Below are 21739 nucleotides of genomic sequence, written 5' to 3'. Positions count from 1 at the left end.
ATCTTGTGCTGTTGATAGTCAAGAATTCTTCAATGTTCTCGAGCAGCGTTAGAAAAATCAAACTGGCATCGGAAACCGGCCAAGGGTCGGGTCCGTTTAACCAGTAAACCGGCTAATCGAGTATGGTGAATGAGAGTTCCTGGTTGATGGTTGAAGGTTTGATGTCATCTTCCTTCTTTTTTTTGTCTTTTTTTTTCAACTTGTTGATGTTTACTTTGGACCCACCTTATTTTTATTACTATTTTCTGGTGCTTCCAAACAAACTATAGATACAAATGAAAATAAAAATGTCAAATCCTCATATTCATTTGGAGCACAAGGGGATTTGAATATAGAGAAGAGTAATTATTGTTGGGATTCGGGATACGAATCCTTAGAGATAAGAATCAATTTTGAATAAAATAGATTAGCCTAAATAGTACGCTTGCATGGGAGCATACTGTGCACTAGCTCCCTTAGGTAGAAGAGGAGCTTTTTTTATCATAAATTTAAGGGTACTTGTAGCAATTATGAGAAGATCTTTTTCAAAAAAAATAAAAAACGGGATCTTAAGGTCTTCCACAGTTAGATCTTGTCATCCATCGTTAACAAATTTAAAAAAGAAAAAAGAAAATGAATAAATTAGGGTTGAGATTCGTATGTCAACTTTAAACAATCCAAGGCGCGCATCTAAAAGTAAGCGAAAAGATTTTGTTTTGGTGCAAGAATACTTTGTGGTAGCCTAAAAATTGTTTTCGTTTGAAATAGTGAAATTTAAAGCCCCAAATCGAGTACACCTGTAAAAGCTTTAAAATTTTGAAAATGGGGGATCCAGATTTTACATTACAAGATGCATTATCTTCAAAACTTGAAATTAACCTTTTTCCATATCCATATATCTAAGGTCAAGATCAACTGGAGGGTGTTGCAGTTTCAAAACAAATATCTTTTGTTGTGTTTTTGAGCAGTGCAAATATAACTAATCGAAGTCAAAGCAGTAGTAGCTGGTTTTTCATCGTATTACATCTCATGTTCCATCCTACATAATTTTATCGATATATATATATAATATATATATATAAATAAATAAATAAAATGAAAATAAAATAAAATATAGCGAACAAATAATCACAGCTGAGGTTGTATAAAAGTCTAACTGCTCACATTAAATACTACTTGTCAAATCTTGGGTCCTAAATTAAAAAATGTATTTAAAATAGGCAAAATCTCGTACCGCTCAGGCAGTGCACATGTACAAAGCTTTTCCTCTTTCATACCGAGCCATTGCAGCGCGTCGAGCTACAGTCGGACAATCTCATCGGTGGAACAGGAGGCCCCTTTTTCAGCAATGGAACAGGAGGTTAACATGGTAGACGATGCAGTTGCTAAATGGGCTACATCTCGGTCGGAGGCTACCGTTTGGCGCTCTCGCCCATCGGACTTTCTTTCTATTGCTTTAACTTATTATTTGGCACAATTGCCCTATGGAACTGTTTTTGGTTTCTTATATGCCATTAGTCCTGAAAGCAGTGAAATCCTAATGATTTGAAAATGATAATGAAATAATATTATCTAATTCTCATGTTGCAAATTAAAAACATATATTTTAAAAGTGAAAATCTTAACAAAATCTCATATGCCCTTAGTCAATGAAAGACGTATCAATGAAATCTTTAAATTTTGAGATACCCACTTTCTAGGCACTACTAAAATACACCTGCTGTGCACACGAGCGTTATATTAACTTCTCTTAATCGGGAAAAAAATGCAGAACTGGAATATTGTTCCGACACAACAATTATTAAAAAGGTTATGTTGAGGTATACATAGTATGACATAATTTATTATTGTACTCAACCAATTTGGATATTTTTAGACTTTTATTTTGCACATGGATCATTTTTTTAAATATAGATATTTTTAGTTATTAGGAAGGGTGTGATGTCAACCAAATAGGATCTGACATCACCCAAACCAAATATAAAAAACATCATTTTATATTCAGTGAATCGTCATTTCAGGCCGTCAATTTATTGTAGAAAAACGTTGTTTCACTGTGCAAAATTGTCGGTTCCCTTCTAATCTCGATCGTTTTCTTATATACTTGCAGAACCGGAATGGAGTTGCACTCCTTGCTGACCCTGCATTTTTTGAATCACTGATACAAAGAACGAGACGTCTCACCTGTTATTCATGTGAAGCATGTGGAATTGATTATGAGGAGGTCAATGTTGAATTGTGGGGATATGAGTATGTGGAGATAACGATAATTATATTCTAGCAGCTCTTAACCATGTATGTGAAAAATTATTGCTCGTGGGAGAGCTAGAGAGAACTGGAAACGTCTCAAAGGCAGCAAACACATACGTTAAGATCTAAGATTACAAATCAACTCACCAACTAGATCAAGTTCCCTCTTGTGTTTAGAATTTCTCTGTAATCTGATGTACCATCATTTAGAGACAGCTTGAATTAGTTTCTTTTTTTTTTGTCTTTTTATTTTCTTCTTCTTCGTTTCTTTTTTGGCCTGCAAATTTAGATAGTAAAACAGGCATCTTGTGCTGTGGATAGTCAAGAATTCTTCTATATTCTCAAGCAGTGTTAGAAACTGTTGATAGTCAAGAATTCTTCTATATTCTCAAGCAGTGTTAGAAAAATCGAACTGGCCTTGGAAACCAGCCAAGGGTCGGGTCCGAGTAACCGGTAAATCGGCTAATCGGGCAGGTCAAGCACGTTTAAACAAAGCACATCCAAATGAAGTTGAAAAGTAGAGAAAAAAATGGATTTCAAATAATCGAATATTTTGCCCATGGGTATTTTCAAAAAAGATGGAAATATGTGAAAATAAGTATTTATGGCCAAAACACATTCCAATAGTTGCCAAAATGATAAAAAAACATTCAAAAATACATTACAAACTAATCCTTTATTTTTTGAGATTTTATATTTTTTGTTTTGTTTTTAAACATACTCATCTTGACCGCCAAAACCGAATCCACCAGTGTCTGCTTCCGGTTTGACTGGCTAGTTCAGAGTTGGACTGGTGTAGTTTGAGAATCTCAAGCACACAAAGAGGTGAGGTTCGAGACAGAGCCTATCATCTCCCCAAAATGAGTCAAGATCACCACCATACTCACTACATGGCCTTCACAGACTGCCATTCATCACCATCACAGTCCAACTGTATGACTTTGAATTAGAGTGCATGTCCTAGCTACATGACGTTAAAAGGCTTCGCACAAGTCCCGAAGGCATGACCTTAAACACGCCTTCACAAAAATAACGAGCATGGTGTATACTTGGACAAGGGAACACCATGAGTAAAAATGATGGACGGGCATGATCATGAAATCATAAGTAAAAGAGTTCCGTGAAAATTTAAAAAAAATCAGGCAAGGTGAAAACCCGAAAGGGCACTGTGAGTAAGAATGGAAGAATAAGGGTGGAAATGGCTGAAAGATCATGAGTAAAAGAGCCCCAAATAAAAAGGAAGTTGGTGAAAACCGTCTCTACGGCATCGCTTCCCAAGTTCAAGTGAAAATCCGTGAAGGACACTTTGACCAATAAAGAGGTTGATACAACGCTCGCCTCAATAGGCAACTTCAGCCCACATTCAAAGAGAAAAATCCTTAGTGTCACAATACCAGTATCCAAAAATATGAGCTTCAAGGAAAAGATTTCGACAGCCTGAATCCATTTAAAAAAAGGACTTGAAAGACAAAAGACTCGCTAAGAAGGCAAGACAAGTCTCATGAGGAAGAGCATTATTCCCACGAGGTCACAGATACATTAAAAAATGCTAAAGACGCCCACGAAAGCAAGAAACTAACAAAGCCAAGGCAGAACCTGCTAGAGACTTCAAGGTGGCGCCTCACCATGAAGCCGTCTCGCCAAAATCCCTCCCTAGCTGATAGGCCCAGACTTTCGGGACAGGCCAAAAAAAAGCCCCCGACTGGACCCGACATGAAAGGGACCACAGAGGTACCCTGCTTGTCAAAAGAACAATCTGATGTAGCAACAAACAATGCCGACCAAAGGCTCTTTGGCTATCAATCCAAAGGCAAAGAAACCCATACCAAATGGGAACAATGCCCTTCACCATGACACTAAATTACCAGACAAGCCTGATTCTGACTAACGAGGTCCGTACAAAATCCTCAGCTTCAAATTCACAAACAGTCTACACGAGGGTGAGGACTTCAACAAGATCCCTCAAAAGGTCTCTTCTCCCCCTAAAAGTCTCTGCAGATGGACATGTACATTGCATCCAAACGTATGAGTATCCTAGTTGCAGCTTTGCGTGAATCTCCTCGGTGTTCACGTGGTCCTATGGCTAGAAAGAAAAAAGTATTAAAGACAAAGGAAATTTTCCAAATGTTGTCCTCATCGCTTCTCTTGAAACACAACATTCGGTAGAGCAAGCTATTTGAACGCATTTTTCAGCACCTTGGTCCCTAGTGCAGAATAAAGAGGAAGCAAGTTAATAAAGCCTCAACATACAGTGGAAATTTCGACTATCTCAGAATGGCCCCATAATTGGTTAAGATCTTCATAAACACTTCAAAAGGCCACCTGCCAAATATCATCGCAATTAGACATATTTCAGGTAGTGAAACAATTTCGACAAAATCGGCCTCTATCACCCTAAAATGGACCTTGTAACTAGGACTATATTTTCGATGTGTCAAATAGTTGTGGGACCACCAATATTGGATCCGACATGGTCGAAAACCCCTATGGGTTAAGTTTCGGCTTAATCGGGCACCCCAGGATAAAGTTATGAGTAAAATACCAAAAGGGGTCGGTCGCACACTATTCCAGTGTGGCCACCCTACATCAAAACACCATTAAAGGTGGTTGTTTTTACAATCACGGGTAGTTACTTTCGGGGCCCATATCTCACTCGTTTCAAGTCGGATTGTGCTCAAATTTTGTACGCATGTTTTTCTCGACAAGACGAGCGTTTCGATATGTAGTATGTCCCGTGACGATACCCAAGCAGGGAGAAAAACTAGAAAGGAGTTGCTAATATGTGAAGAAAGTTGCAAAAAATTAAACAGCAGCAGCATGCCTTACTCTGGAGGCCAAATCACAATGCTCGCATACCCTATCGATATGTAGCTTATATGGCTGATGGATGTCAAAGATGCATTCCTTAATGGCAAACTTCAAGATGAAGTTTACATGCATCAACCACTTGAATTTGTTTCTCAAGATAAATCATTGGTTTGTGTAAGACTGTTTACATGCATCAACCACTTTGATCCTGAGCATTGTTTCCGTTACAACAAATTTGGCAAACAAGAGGCCTCATCTATAGAGGACTTTGATCCTGAGCACCACTTCTGTTACAACAAATTTGGCGAACAAGAAACCCATCTACAGAGGACTTTGATCCTGATCATCGCTTGTGTTACAACAAATTTGGCAAACAAGAAAGCCTATCTACAGAGGACTTTGATCCTGAGCATCGCTTTCGTTACAACAAATTAGGCAAACAAAAAACCCCATCTACAGAGGACTTTGATCTTGAGGATCACTTCCGTTACAACAAATTTGTCAAACAAGAAACCCCATCTATGGAGAACTTTGATCTTGAGTATCGCTTCTGTTACAACAAATTTGGTAAACAAGAAACCCCATCTACACAGGACTTTGATCCCGAGCATCGCTTCTGTTACAACAAATTTGGCAAACAAGAAACCCCATCTACAGAAGGCTTTGATCTTGAGCATCGCTTCGATTACAACAAATTTGGCAAACAAGAAACCCCATATACAGAGGACTTTGATCCAGAGCATCGCTTCCGTTACAACAAATTTGGCAAAAAAGAAATCCCATCTATAAAGGACTTTGATCTTGAGCATCTCGTCCATTACAAATATGACAAACAAGAAACGCCATCTACATAGGACTTTGATCCTGAGCATCGCTTCCATTACAACAAATTTGGCAAATAAGAAACTCCATCTACGAAGGACTTTCATCTTGAACATCGTTCCGTTACAATAGATATGGAAAACAAAAGCCCATGAATGAATTTGAACCTCAAAGCAGTGTCAAAGAAATAGACTCACATTCTCATATAAGCAGCCATGACCACTCTAGCTCTCTTACATATCATATTCCAAGTATTAGATTTAGAGAAGATGCAGAGCTCAAGAACAGTCTAGAGACAAACAATATTGATCAATTCTTATTATCAAGGAATGAAACCCTAAAACAGTTTATATGTAAATACAAATTTAGTGTAAATCATATTATCCCTATACAAATGTACACTGACAACAAAGGACAAATGAAATTCTACATTTTATTTTTTTATACACATTATTACACCCCTTCAAGCTAATGCAAACATGAGTAAAGCATTAGCTTGTCCACCAGAAAATCATGGTCGCTCCGAGTAAGAGATTTCGTGAAAATATCAACCATTTGTACAGTAGAAGTAGAAGAAATATAAGGGAGAGATAATATACCATCAAAATAGTGATCACAAACGTAATGACAATCTACGTTAATGTGCTTTGTGCACTCATGAAAAACTGGATTAGATGCAATCTTAATTGCACATTGGTTATCTGGATGTAAATGTGTGGGATTTGATAGAAATACCAAATTCATTGAGAGGAGCACGAACCTAAACAATCTTACTAGCAACAGAGAATATAACACGATACTCAGCTTTAGTGCTTGACTTGGAAACAATGTCCTATTTCTTGCTCTCCCATGATATTAATGATGACCCCATGAAACACAATATCTTGTAGTAGAACGGCATGTGTCTGGATCACCTGCCCAATTTACATTGACATATGCACTGAGATCTAAAGAGGATGTGGAGCCAAAGAATAATCCATAAATGGAAGTACCTCGAACATAGCGTAAAATTCGATGAAGTCCTTTATAAATGGGATTTCTTTTTTGCCAAATTTATTGTAATGGAAGCGATGCTATGGATCAAAGTCTTCTATATATGGGGTTTCTTGTTTGCCAAATTTGTTGTAATCGAAGCGATGCTCAAGATCAAAGCCCTCTGTAAATGGGGTTTCTTGTTTGCCAAATTTGTTGTAACAGAAGCGATGCTTGGGATCAAAGTCCTGTGTAGATGGGGTTTCTTGTTTACCAAATTTGTTGTAACGGAAGCGATACTCAAGATCAAAGTCCTCCATAGATGGGGTTTCTTGTTTGATAAATTTGTTGTAACGGAAGTGATGCTCAAGATCAAAATCCTCTGTAGATGGGGTTTTTTGTTTGCCTAATTTGTTGTAACGAAAGCGATGCTCAGGATCAAAGTCCTCTATAGATAGGCTTTTTTGTTTGCCAAATTTGTTGTAACAAAAGCGTTGATCAGGATCAAAGTCCTCTGTAGATGGGTTTCTTGTTTGCCAAATTTGTTGTAACGGAAATGGTGCTCAAGATCAAAGTCCTCTATAGATGAGGCCTCTTGTTTGCCAAATTTGTTGTAACGAAAACAATGCTCAAGATCAAAGTCCTCCGCAAATGGGGTTTCTTGTTTTTGCTCTTCCAAAACCCTTGCATCACTGCAAGCAATCTGCATCCATATGAGCACAAAAGTAAGTCAGTTAGCAATAGTAGAACAGATTTTAACGTACTTGGTAAAATTACCAAATTTACTCTTTCGTCATTAAGTTCTGTAATTTTACGGGGAAGTCATACTCCCTCCATTTTTATTATTATTTTTCAAATTTTCCCCCAGTTTGATATTTCTTTTCTTTTCTTTTCTTTGACCTTTATAGGTCTATCCGATATTGAATATATCGAACTACCTCATTTGTAGGGCAGTCCGACAAATGCAATACTGGACCATCTTATGTTTTGACCTAACGTCGTCTATAGGGCAGTTTGATGTTTCAAATACCAGACTCCTCTTTTTCCATATCTTTTCATTTCTAAACGGTCCAAGATTTTGAACATCAGACCATTTTTTAACTAGTTTTTTTTTGCCACCTTGGACTACTAGAACATAAGAACTATGAAAAATGGTAGTCCAATGTATGTGATATCAGACTGCCCTATAAAGAATGATAGGCTAAAAATATAGGGTGGTCCGATGTTGCAGTTATCAGACCACCCTACAAATAAGGTAGTTCGATATAATATATCGGGTCACCTAAAAATGTCAACAAAAAAAAAAATTTGTTCGATGTTAGAAAGATCGAATCGAGGTAAAATTTGAAAATTATGATAACAATTGGGGAGTACGACCTTCAGTAAAATTACCGGATTTATAAACTGAAAAGTAAAATTTAGTAATTTTACCGTCCCTACATAAAAATCTCAAAGCATAAAGGAAAGCACAAAAAAGAGAGAAACGAAAGAAAGAAAGGGAAGAAGCATGAAGAATTATAAAAAACGAAAGAAAGAAAGGAAGAAGCACGAAGAATTATAGGAATTATCAAGATACAAAAAAGATAATCCACTAGGTAATTAAGGATTCAAAATTTTCAATTAAATCAAGGAATTAAAGCCTCATGGGCCTAAAAATTTGGCCTATTCCTAAAGCAGTGAGCTTAAATCCTGGGAGCGTCCAATGGACAGCGGAAAATATTAGTGGTAGCCAATAGTTGTGAGCTTATATTTCGTAAACACAAATTAATTCAAAACAAGTACTTATGAAATTTAAAAATTCATAATAATTGTAAAGCAATGTTTCTCTTACTTTTAAAGTTTAATGTGTTTCTCAATCTTCATAAAATGGGAAGAACACCTAAAAAAATACAAACAAAGATAATACAAAAAATAAATAAAAAGAATTACTACGATTTACCTTCAATATAAACACCTAAAAAATACAAAGAACACCAAAAAAAAAATACAAACAAAGGTAATACAATAAATAAATAAAAAGTACTACTACGACTTACCTTCAGTATAAACACCTAAAAAATACAAACAAATACAAAAAATAAAATAAAAGGGATTACTATCACTTACCATCAATGTGGACTTTGTTGAGCTTCATTGAACCTGAAAATTATTGCAATAGCAAAATTTAGATGTAGAAAAATAGGTACCAACATTTCTTTCTCTTCCCACAATTAAGCACCATGAAAGGTCCCGTTAGGATTTTCTAACTTCTACAACATCAAAATTCTAACTAATGAAAAAAATTGGGGCGTACATGCATTGAGAGAGATTATCATACTTGAATGGGAACATCTCTCTCTCGAATTTGAGCTGGGGATAGATACCAATTTTAGGAAGTATGAATCAAAAAATAGGGTTAAAAAAAATGGGATCTGCATCCATTGAGAGAGGTTATTAGGCTTGGATGGAGAGTCCTCTTGGATATAGAAAACAATCTTAGATATATATGAATATCTCGATTATTTGGGGGTAAGTGCCCATTTTATGAAGCTTGACTTCAAAACAAAAAAATAGAAAAAAAAATGGGGCATGCTTCCATTGAGGGATGCTATCATGTTTGCATGGGAAATCATCTTGGATATGAATATCATCTTAGATATGCAGCATATCGTTCTCTATCGTGAATTTGAGTTTGGGATATGTACTTAGTTTAAAAAGTTTGAACCAAAATATGGGAAAAAAAATCTCTTATTTCTTAATTAAGATATTGGAACAATTTCTCTCTCTTCTTAAAATCTTTACTTTTTCTCTCTTTCTAAAATATATACTTTTTACGCATAAAATATTAAGGAGTGGAAATCCTCGTTTCTCTACTATTCATGCAAAAAATTTAAGAAAGGGTTGGATAAAAAAATTCTCTTATTTCTCAATTAGATATGAAAACAATATCTTTCTTTTTCTAAAATCTCTATTTTCTCTCTCTCTTCTTAAACTCTCTATTCTACACACAAAATTTTAGCCTCTCTCATCCCTTAAATACGAGGAATATGTCCTACAACTTCTATAACATTAAAGTCCCTTCTTATTTTTGTGACACATGTTACTTCTTAACTCTTAATAATATAGTATAGATATCAAGCTCATGCCCCCATTATTTTACCACAACTTACAGGAGATGCCTGCAAAATCAACATGTCCACTGGCTTTTAATATATGTAGGCATATGGATCACGCTCATTGTTATAAAGCCTAACTTTCAGACATCCCCATTATTTTACAGTAATTTACTGGAGATGCCTACAAAATAGTTATAATTGGAGTAAGACATGTCCAGTGGCTGCACATGGACCAAGCTCATTATTATTAAGGCTAACTTTCAAGCATCCCCATTATTTTACATTAATTTATTGGAGATGCGTACAAAATATAACATTTTGGGGTTCGACATACGGATCAAGCTTATTGTTTCAAAGCTACTAATCTTTCAAGCATCCCCAATAGTTTAGAGGAGATGCATAAGACAATGCAGCTTTCAAGAATACTTTTAAATTTTTAAAATGACCAAATTACTTTTATTATTATTTTTTATATTTTTATATAGCTGTCTACTTTTATTATTACTTTTTCTATTTTTATATAGCTGTCTACTTTTATTATTATTTTTTATATTTTTATATTTTGATATTTTTTTATATTTTTTATTTTTTATATTTTTATATATTATTTTATATATAAAAAGAAAATTACCGGTATGCTATAAATGCAGAAAAGTTGGCCATTATAAAAGCCAATGTAAAGTAAAAAAGAAAATTGATACAATAATCATAAAAGAATCCATTAGAAATAAGCTATATGACATAATACAAATATATGATGATAACTCTTTTGAAACTTCCACTGATACTTTTTTGATAGGACAAATAGAATATGAAGATTATTTTATGTCCTCCACAGAACAATCGGAATCTGAAAAAAACATAGAAGAATGTTCTTGTAATATGTTATCCAAAAAGGATACATTAATTTTAGACCTCATAGAGAAAATAAATGATCCAGAAGCAAAAAGAGAAATTATTACCCAATTTATTACCGTAACAAAAGCAAAAAATAAACTAGTTCCTTTACTCAAACCTTCAGAAGATTATAATTTTGCCGAAATACTCAAACGAATTAATAAAAAAGATATACTCCAAAGAGAACCCACAATATCGCGAATTAAAAAAAGAAGTAAATGAAATAAAAACAAAAGTAGGACAACTAAAGACTAGAATCAAAATATTAGAGTTACAAAATGACATATCAGGAACCATAACTGATACAGATGAAATATAATTTGATCAACTAGTAGATACTAACCATATAGAACCAGAAACCTCAGGAACAAAAGAAGTTGGAGATAATATATCTGTAAATTTAGTAAACAAAATTATTTCACAAAAATGGTTTATATTAGTAAAAATTGTCATCCAAGAGGAATATAATTTTCAAACATCAGCTTTAGTAGATTCTGGTGGAGATTTAAATTGTATTAATGAAGGTTTAGTTCCATCCAAATATTTCGATAAAACCACTCAAATACTTAATACTGCTGATGGTAGTATATTATTTATTAAATATAAATTATCAAGTGTCATGGTATGCAATAATGGACATTGCTTCCCAACACCTTTTATTATGGTAAAGAATTTAAGTCAGGCAGTAATACTGGGAATTCCATTCTTAACATTACTTTATCCCATAACAATAAATAATACAGGTCTCGAAACATCTAGAGCAGGATAAACAATCAAGTTTGAATTTTTAGAAAAACCAAGGCTCAAAGCAATCAATAGAGTCAAAGATAAAATAGACAATAAAGAAAAGTTTTTATGTTCCCTTAAAATAGAAATTAAATATAAACAAATAGAAACAGACTTGGAAAAACCCGACTTAATAACAAAAATTAATAATCTTAGAACCCAGATAGAAACCGAAATATGTAGTGATCTTCCCAATGCATTTTGGGAAAGAAAGAAACATATAGTAGGATTACCTTATGAAAAAGGATTTGAAGAAACTAAAATTCCTACAAAGGCTAGACCTGTACAAATGAATACAACCTAATTAGAATTTTGTAAAAAAGAAATTGATGAATTACAAAGAAAAAACCTAATAAGGACAAGTGCATCTCCTTGGGGCTGTGCTGCTTTTTATGTAAATAAAAATGCTGAAAAAGAAAAAAGAGTACCAAAGTTAGTAATAAATTATAAACCTCTGAATAAAATTTTACAATGGATTAGATATCCAATACCTAATAAAAAAGACTTGCTAGATAGACTTGCTACTGCTACAATCTTTTATAAATTTGATTTAAAATCTGGTTATTGGCAAATACAAATCAAAGAAGAGGATAAATATAAAACTGCATTCAATGTTCCATTTGGACAATACGAATGGAACGTAATGCCATTTGGACTCAAAAATGCTCCCTCGAAATTTCAAAAAATAATGAATTAAGTGTTTAATCCATATTATAAATTTATGATAGTTTATATTTATGATGTCTTAGTATTTTCTAATACTATAGACCAACATTTTAAACATATTCATACATTTATCCATGCAATCAAAAATGAGGGCCTAGTAGTATCTGCCAAAAAGATAAATCTTTTTCAAACAAAAGTATTTATTCAATTTGCTGAATAAATTTCCTGAAATTATTTTAAACAAAACAGAATTACAAAGATTTTTAGGATGTTTAAATTACATAATAGACTTTTATAAGAATTTAGCAATAGATGCTAAACCGTTATATGAAAGACTCAAAGAATCCTCCCAAGTGGACGGATGAACATACTCAGGCTGTAAAGAAAATAAAAATCAAAGCTAAAGAATTACCTTGTTTAAATTTATCTAATCCCAATGCCTTCAAAATCATAGAATATGATGCTTCTGAATTAGGCTTAGGAGGTATCTTAAAACGTCTTCATTCTACCGAACAATTAGTACGTTATACCTCTAAAGCTTGGAATTCTACTCAAACAAAATTATTCGATTGTGAAAAAAGAAATACTTTCGATTGTTCATTGTGTTACTAAATTCCAGAGTGATATTCTTAATACTCATTTTTTTGTTAGAATATATTGCAAAGCCGCCACTGATATTCTCACTAAGGATGTGCAAAACCTTGTCTCTAAGCCAATCTTTGCTCGATGGCAAGCGATCTTATCATCTTTTGATTTTTCCATTGAACACCTGAAAGGTGCTTCTAACCATCTCCCTAATTTTCTTACTCGTGAATTTTTGCAGGGGGCAACATTGATCATTTTAATCCACCAACTCTGTCTTTTCCACAAACTTTGTTTTATACCCATATGAATAAGAATAACAATACTTCTACTTCTGAACAAATGGGAAAAGCCCCTATGGAAACTTCGTTAGATATCATTTCAGTAAATATTACCCAATAACCAATAAGAATGGAACCTACTTTGTTACCCGGTAATAGTCTCATTTCTTACTCCCCAAATATCAACTACCCGGCCTATTCAAGCCAACCTCCAGCTTCTCCTCCAGCTCCAGTTTTTCAAACATCTACACCTACACCAAAGAAACCAACTTTACCAGGCAAATCTCAATATCTTGAAACCTATTTTGTTGCTGATGCAATCATTGAAACCAAACATGTGTCTGACAACCCAAATATTGTTGCTAAGAACTACTTGTGCAATAACCTCTGTCCATCTGTTGGTACCAAAACAAGAGAATGGTATGAAATAATTCTGTTAGAAACTGAATCCATTTCCTTGGTGCATTATAATCAGGAAAATTCAAAAATAATAGCTTATTCAAAATTGCAAATACGAAAGGTATTATCTTTGAAAGATTGGGGATCAAACCCTTCCAAAGCAAAGAGATTATATTCCCCAGAATTCCCAAATAAATATTACAGACATGCTGATTACATTGATGCCTGGCATAAGATACTGAAACTCCAAAACCCATATAATTCTCACACCTGGTTCCTACAGTTCAAAATGCCTGTAACCACTCCATTTCCAAACTGGTTCCGTAACTGGTTTGCAACATGGGTTTCTTTAACACAAATACTACCTAAACCTTTGTAACTTTCTCAAAATCGTTTGGGAGTGATCCCAATATAGACTACCATTTATATTTTGTTGCTATGTATCAGATATCATGGATCGTCAAATGGAATTTTGTGATATCCCCAAATATTACTAATAATTTTGAATATATGCCATGTTTAGCCAAACAAATTGCCATCAAATGGTAGGACGTCTTTGTCTACCATAATATTGAACCAGACAATATACAACTACAACAAATCCCCTTAACATATGGCTCACATTCATACTCCAACCCAAATAGTCTGGCAGAATACATTACCATAATGAAAAAGAAAAATCCCAAAGCCACCAAGGAAGAATTAGAAAAACAATTAATGAAAATGTTCGAAGAAGAGGCAGAAACTGCCCAAATACATGATACATCCGGTACAGCCAGTACTCCTGAAATAGAAGTGCCACCTGACACACCAGACCAATCAGGACATGGAATGTCCCAGAAACATACTCTGTATTAATGAACATACCAAAGATTTATCTTCATCCTTTTCGATAGTATTTTGAAGACAGATATGACATAAAGCAAGGAAGATGTGACAAAAAGCAAGGCAGATGTGACAAATATATATATATATATATATATATTACACACATACTCTCTTCATCTCAATAATCAATCCCAAAAAAAAAAATCAATTTGAACCCTAAATATGGTCAAAATGAGTCCCCTCCAGCAACAAATCTAGACCATTCATTTGGTGAATTTCAAAATCTATCTTTACAAAATCAAAATTATTTCTTTCTTTTTTAACATTGTTCTTCTAATAATAATAAAGCCATCTACAAAATTTGGAAAAAAAATATTCTTCTAAGGCATCGATCTAAGTATCTTATCAAAATTGACAACCTATATTAAATTGGCCAAAAAAATACTTTCAAGGTTGAGTTTTCAAATTTTTCTTTTTTCTTATTGTTCATTAGAATAAAAAGAGTGTATACTTTAAAATTTGTATCAAACAAATAGCCTTAACATGGTTTTTGAATGTTGTTGCATTACATTACTATACAACCGTTGCATGAGATCACCGCCCTAAATATAAAATTTGTATCAAACAAGCAGTGATCACATGCAACGGTTGTATGATAATATAACACAAACACACTTCCAAACAACCATGTTTGTGGTATTTTTATGATCCAAAATTTTGCACACACTATTTTCATCTCAATAATCAATCCCAAAAAACGTTGAACTCTAGATGTGGTCAAAATGAGTCCCCTCCAACAACAAATCTAGACCATTTATTTGGTGAATTTCAAGGCCTTTGTATTTGCAAACTCAAAATCATTTTCTTTTTTAACATTGTTCATCTAATAATAAAGCCATCTAAAAAAATTGGAAAAGAAAAAAATCCTTCCAAAGCATCGATATAATCATCTTATCAAAATAGACGGCCTATGTTAAATGGGTTAAAAAAATACTTTCGAGGTTGCATTTTCAAATGTTTATTTTTTGTGATTGTTCATTAGAATAAAAAAAGTGTATATTTTAAAATTTGTATCAAACAAAACAAATAGCCCTAACATGATGTTGTAATGTTGTTGCATCATACTACTATACAACAGTTGCATAAAATCACCACCATATATATATATATATATAGTTTCAATACTGAAAATCATTGTGATAGCCTTAAAATATTTCACCTTTATTTATAAAGTTTAAAGCTTCAAAAACAATGTAGAACGATAGATCTATGAAAGTTTTAAAATCTTGAAAATTGACGGTCCAAAAATGAGTAACAAAATACACTATTTTCAAAACTTGAAATCTATTTTTTTTCATGTCTATGCATCTTGATGTCGAGATGATTAATTTGAGTATATTTGGGCATCAAAACAACCTCTTCTAGTGAAATAGGCTCAAATTTGATTGTTTAGAGCCTCTTCTCTATATAAACTTTACCTTAAATAATTACAAGAACTCAAGAAGTCAATGATCAAATTAATTATATGAATGAGGTAAGCTGAAAGGTTGGTGGCATACCAACTTTGAAAAGAACATCAAGTTGGCCAGACCACACCCAAATTCATTATCAAGCAAAAACAACACCAAGTTAATAATTCATGAAAGGAAGTTTCTTCGAATTGATGATGAAATTTTTTTACCGTTTAGTAACCCAATAAAAGATAATTAATAACTCGATGAGAGTTTTGTATATACTTTCATAGAAGAAATATAGCATGCAGTTTGGATGACATGGAAGAATCAGCTCGTACTCAAAACTTTCCCCAAAAGAATAGAACAAATTAAAGACAGAATTCTTACAAAATCAACGGCGTTCATCGTCTGAGTCCGATTCAGATTTCCACCATGGTCTCGCAGTCGAGTGTTCACTGTTTGAATCCAATTCCAATTTCCACCAGGGTCGAGCATTTACCTTAGCACCTATCTTCTCATCTTCTTCAAACTCCATCTCTTCACTGCCTTCATCTCCAACTTCCAATTCAATATCCTCACTATCACTATCATCAGACCCCATGTCTTCAATATTTTCATCTCCAAACTCTACTTTGATATCCTCACTATCACCAGTACCAAGCTCTGATTTGTATTTCCATTCAAGCTTCTTCAATATATCCCGATCTTCCCACTGCCCAACAGCTGATACCGCCTCTTTTCGCGCTATCCCAGATGTAATATCCCTCCACATATAGGCTTTATCAGCGTATCTTTTCAAAACCCCAGTTATATTATCACCAACAACAACTGATTTAACATTTCTAGACCTTGCCTCTTTTAAAACTTCCACAAAATCAGAGTCATCAGAAACAAGAACCAAGCACTTAAGCCCCCGATCCATGGTCTCCAACATATGATTCCTCAATGCGATATCAGCTGCCTCGGGTCGATCAGAAACGGTCCTAACCCAAAACCCGGCTTGTTTAATATCGCCAGCCAGTCCATACACTTTTGGAACCAATATCTCTCTGGCCGCTCTCTTATATTTCTCCATTTTCATAGCCATTTTCGCAGCTAATTTCACTCTTCTATTCCCTTTCAAAGATTCAAGCCGGTTCGTTCTTTTCTTCTGTTCCATTTCATGTAATTGCTTGAAGTGGTTGAGAAGCTTCTCGTTTGAATAGAACTTTCTCCCACAAACTTTGCACATGCAAGGCTCTAGAGACTTTTTGACCCCACTATTTTCTAACTTGTTCAATAAGTTTCTCCCTCTTCTCTGTTCCCTAACCATAGGAGGAACATAGCTAAATGCATGCCTATTGGCATAAGCCACCAAATATCTCACTACCCCAAAGCCAGAAGCTGCTAACTTGAGCCTAATGGCTGCATCATAAGGGCGGACTGATTTGGGGGGTTTATTGTCTAAATCCCAAAAAACAGCCACACTATCCATGGCATAGTGTGAAACTATGGAGCTTGACAGAGTTCGATTATCTGGTCTGATAGAGAAGAACCTTTCGAGAGAAAATTTAGATATATCAAATCCGTGGTTGCGATTAAAAAGCACCATAGCAATGGATCTCATTAGAACTCCACAGTTGAACCTTCTCAAAGGAGCAATTCCAATCTATGGTGCTTCTTAAAGAGTGCTGGTAATGGAACAAAGGACTACCTGTCTAAGACAAGCAAAACATGTGGGTGAGCTCCTAGTAATTCCTCACAGTCCATCAATGCCAACCGATCCAAATAAACAAATTAACAAACAAATGGAGGAATATGGAGTGATCTTCTCATGAATCCTTTTGTCACAAAGATAGCTGTTGGAGGGAAAAGATAAAAAGAGTTGGGGATGGAAAATCATAGTTTTGATTTGGGTACTTATAAACGGTGGTTAGAAAGCCGGAACTGGTGCCAACTCAGGTACTTGCCAGAGTGAGACCCTTTGGGAAAAAAAAAATTATGAAGAAAAAGAAAAGCAATTGCCTGGGATTGAGGAATAGTTGAGTGTCTACAGTGAACTGGGAGTTCAATGTACTCAACCTCCCGGTTCTGAACAATCAGGGCACTTCCTGGGTTCGGAACCATCCGGAACCAAGGAAGCCCGGGTCCCAGCCAACTTGGTTGATTTTGTATGGGCTCATATTATTTTCATTCAATGCTTAAAATAGAGGATGAATTTTGGGTTCACCTCTCTATAACTCAGTCCACATCCAAACTGTTACATATTATGAAAGGAAGAAAAAGAGTACCTTTGAATTACAGGTTTGATCACAACCTGAATGTTAGATAGGCTTAAATTGCAGGTTTTTAAGGGAAAGAAAAGAGTCCATTGCCCTCATTTTGAAGAAAAATATAACCTAAATGAATTTCGCAAAAAAAAAGTAAAAATAATAAAAACGAAAATAATCAATTTGCTTGCCCAAAGGGCTAAGAGAAAGGATTTTTTTCTTCCTAGAGCACCATTTTTCAAAAAATGAAATCCATTTCTACACAAAAACAATAAACAAAATAGTATTTAATGAAGTAAAGTACATTCAATAATGAAACGAAACTATTGAAAAGAAATTGGAAAAAAAAAATGGGGTTGTTACCTGGTAGTGTGGGTGAAGACCAAAGCTTCAATGACCCAATCTCGAAAAACAAATTATGGGGATGACGAGTTACCTCTCTCTCTCCAGAGAGAGATGGCTTTGTTTACCTCTCACTCTTTCTAAGGGCCTGTTTGATAACCGGAAGCAAGTTCATGAACTGTAAAGTTCCTCTTTGCTGGGAAGAAAGAAGTTATTGTAAGAAGTTCTGAGTTTTTGTGTTTGATAACCTCCTGGAATGTTAAGTAAGTTCTAAGTATATGTGTTTGATAACATGCTGAAAGACTGAGAAGTTCTGGGTATCTGTATTGGATTTAAATTGAGACCTAGATATTATTTATTTTTTATTAATTTTTGGAATTTTAATTTTTGGGATAAAATATCAATTGAAAGTAAAGTACGTTGGATTGAGAGAGAGAGAGAGAGCGATTGAGAGAGAGAGAGACCATAAAGAGCCTAAAGTCACCGGTATGTAGAGACCATAATGAGCCTAAAGTCACCGATATGTAGAGACCATAAAGAGCCTAAAGTCATCACACATATATCATCTACAGAAGCTTCTGATCACTTGATCATGTGCATAAACATGCATATTTTTGCAAATACTTACATTTGTCTCTATAATCATACAACAAGTACATCGCAAACATCAGTGGGCAAATACCTCTACGTGAAAAAAGTAATTGGACATACCTATCAAGTGTGTTTTTCAAAAGATAAGATCTTTCATGACAGCTTGACTATGGTATTCAATCTCAATGTTCAGGACCTCCATGCAAGCATTTCCTGTATATGAACTAGATGTAAATGATCTTTATATAGACTAAATAGCACTGATCTTTCTAATGCCCCATCCATTTTGGCAACTACTATAGGAGAAAAAAAATCAACCGCATAAGAATCTCTTCAACAAATTTTCGGCTTCACAAGGAGACGGTAAAATTCAGTAGTGCAGTTATCGATGTACCTTCTAGTGGATCTAGCCTAAGAGTTGATTCTTCATCAGATAGTAGCAAAGTAATCTAACTTTTTCAAGCAGACCACACCTCATTAAGCAAGTCTTCTTCCACAATGATCTACGACACATGTTACTATATCTCACATTGGCATACCATTGCAAGAAAGAAGAACTTGATAGCAAAAGCACAAGGGTAAAGAGGACCTTGTATACAATGAGAGAACAATCAAGCCATAAGATGTCCTGAAAATGGTTTTTATACTGATTAACAACAACAAGATTGTGAACTTTGCTAATGCTTTTTAGGAGATGAAGTTCAGGGGATGTTTTCCCATTGAGAAGACAAAAGTTCATGGGCCCATTCAGCTCTCAGTCAATTGGTTCCCTGATTATTATCCTTGAAATAGCAGTTGAAACTTTCATCATACTAATAATTAACCATATTTAATAAGAAAAGTAACAACATTAAAACATAAAGAAGAAAAAAAGTACCCAATAGAACTTCTATATGGAAGCTGTTTTAGAGATGAATTTAACCAATCACTTTGCATACTCTTGTTTTATGTGAACTACACATCAATTCTGCCATGAAAAGCAAGACCAAATGGCTCCACTGAATTCAAGAAGGAAATAATGAAAAGAATAAATAAGAATTCATCTATAAATCAAAAATCTAAAGAAAGGCAACACCCAAAGAGGAGCCAATTCCACTAAACAATCATGCAAATACTCCATGTCAATCAAAATAGTTAAACTAGATTCATTGCTTAAACCAAATAACAACCCAAGTCAATGCAATGAAATAGTAAAAACCACGACAAAAGAAACATAATAATACCTAAAAATGGATTTAAATTCATAACCCCAACTCTATTAAACTTGTGATGCCAAGACATTTACCTGGTTGGCAAGATTTCCAGTTCCTGTTGGTATTCACAAGGCAATCCAGTGAACACATATGGGTTCAAAGCAACTTGGTTCTTACCCCCAAGTTCTAAATTCCACTGCTAACCTGCTGGAAGAGAAAGCAGTGCCTTCTAACAATAGCAATTTTGTTACCACAATAATGCTCCAAGTTGCATTCCTAAGAAGGAATATCTACTTGAGTAAGGAATAGCTACTTGAGTAAGGAATAATGTGCATTCCTAACAAGGAACAACAACTAGTCATAAACAATCAATCCATTGATCTAAATTCTAAAGTTTCATTGATTACTATAGGGTCAATCACATTCGATCAATAATATCAAAGTTCAGATATTGTTCTAGGTTTTTAGCGTATTTGATCAGAGATCTTGCATGAATAAACGGGAAATGAAAAATAAAAAAAGATTAAAGCGGAGATTTACAGAGCTACTGATGCTACATGAAAAATCAAAGCATCACAGAGAAAGCATGAAAAATCAGAGCACCACATAGAAACAAGGGCGCATAAGAAACTGACAAGAAACGAAAACAAGTGAAAAGTAAACCAAAAACCCAAAAATCCATCATTTACCTTTAATTTACCCCAAAAAGAAAAACTTGATCTAAAAAATCTTCTGCAACAACCCACCAATCCAAATCCCTTTTGGATTGATGAGAAAAATAAAAAAACGGTTGACGAGGGCTACAACCCAAATTGGCGATAGAGCGATTCGCAGAGAGAGCCAACCCAAATTGGCGATAGAGAGAGCGCAGGGGTGTGAGAGCTCTAGAGAGAGAGAGTACAGACGCCTAGTGCACAGAGAGAGAGTGCAGGGGTGTGAGAGCTCTAGAGAGAGAGTGCAGAGGTGTGAGAACCCTAGAGAGATAGAGAAGGTCGGGGATGAGAGGGAACATAGGACAGGGAGGGGCATGTGAGTACCTGTGCACGAGCAGAGGAGAGCAGCGAGTAGGAGAACGAGGGCGAGGCAAATCTTGCTTTTTTTAAGTTCCAATGTTTTCATGAATAAAGTTTGGAAGAGGAAGTAAAATGAAGTTAATTATTTATTTTATTTTTTTTTTATGAAAAGGTAAGTTTCAATTTTTGGAAAGCAATTTCCTACTATCAAACAGTCTTGCGGCTCTCTTTTTTTTTTTTTCACTATAGAAGAAGTTGTTTTGATGCGAAAAAAAAAAAACCTCTCAAATCCGATAGACCTTGAGATGTAAAAAAACATCTAATTGAAATAGTACATCATATAATACATTATTTAAACAGTCAATTTTTAAGATATCCAAGTGTTTATAGATTTGCTTGATGTACATTTTTTAAAAAATTTTAAATTTTATAATTAGAGATAAAAATAAAATTTTAAGAATTTTCAATACTAAAAATGCTATCTCAAAGTACGCCTTATTTTTTATTTGGATTGTTTAACGCCCAAGCCTTG

The 21739-nt window shown here is 34.5% G+C and overlaps 1 protein-coding gene across 43 annotated transcripts; it reads right to left on the bottom strand.

Annotated features, from left to right (window-relative positions):
* Window positions 1–1119: 1119 nt before the first annotated feature.
* LOC18445874 (zinc finger (C2H2 type) family protein) lies at window positions 1120–21317 on the bottom strand. 43 transcript variants are annotated; one of them, XR_016048517.1, is made up of 7 exons: window positions 20287–20485; window positions 19122–19214; window positions 18432–18606; window positions 16207–17516; window positions 13280–13389; window positions 8938–8970; window positions 1120–1499 (listed from the first exon to the last, which is right to left on the bottom strand). XR_016048517.1 is itself a non-coding variant. In XM_088856937.1 (6 exons), exon 5 carries the CDS (start codon window positions 17423–17425, stop codon window positions 16211–16213), a length of 1215 nt encoding a protein of 404 aa, XP_088713063.1. In that variant the 5' UTR covers window positions 17426–17516; window positions 18432–18606; window positions 19122–19214; window positions 20287–20470; window positions 21232–21311; the 3' UTR covers window positions 1120–1499; window positions 16207–16210. The 43 variants fall into 43 exon arrangements, 38 of the variants coding, with proteins under 38 accessions (XP_088713063.1, XP_088713039.1, XP_088713041.1 ...); XR_016048518.1 differs by lacking the exon at window positions 1120–1499 and adding an exon at window positions 6150–7534; XR_016048526.1 differs by lacking the exons at window positions 16207–17516; window positions 18432–18606 and adding an exon at window positions 21232–21313 and having other exon boundaries at window positions 20287–20531.
* Window positions 21318–21739: the final 422 nt, after the last annotated feature.

This window comes from Amborella trichopoda, chromosome 13 (assembly GCF_054954075.1).
Source record: "Amborella trichopoda isolate Santa Cruz 75 chromosome 13, AtrichopodaSantaCruz75HAP2 v2.0, whole genome shotgun sequence".
Classification (NCBI taxonomy): Eukaryota; Viridiplantae; Streptophyta; class Magnoliopsida; order Amborellales; family Amborellaceae; genus Amborella; species Amborella trichopoda.
The sequence above is the reverse complement of the archived record's forward strand: the minus strand, read 5'-3'. Positions and strand labels throughout refer to the sequence as shown.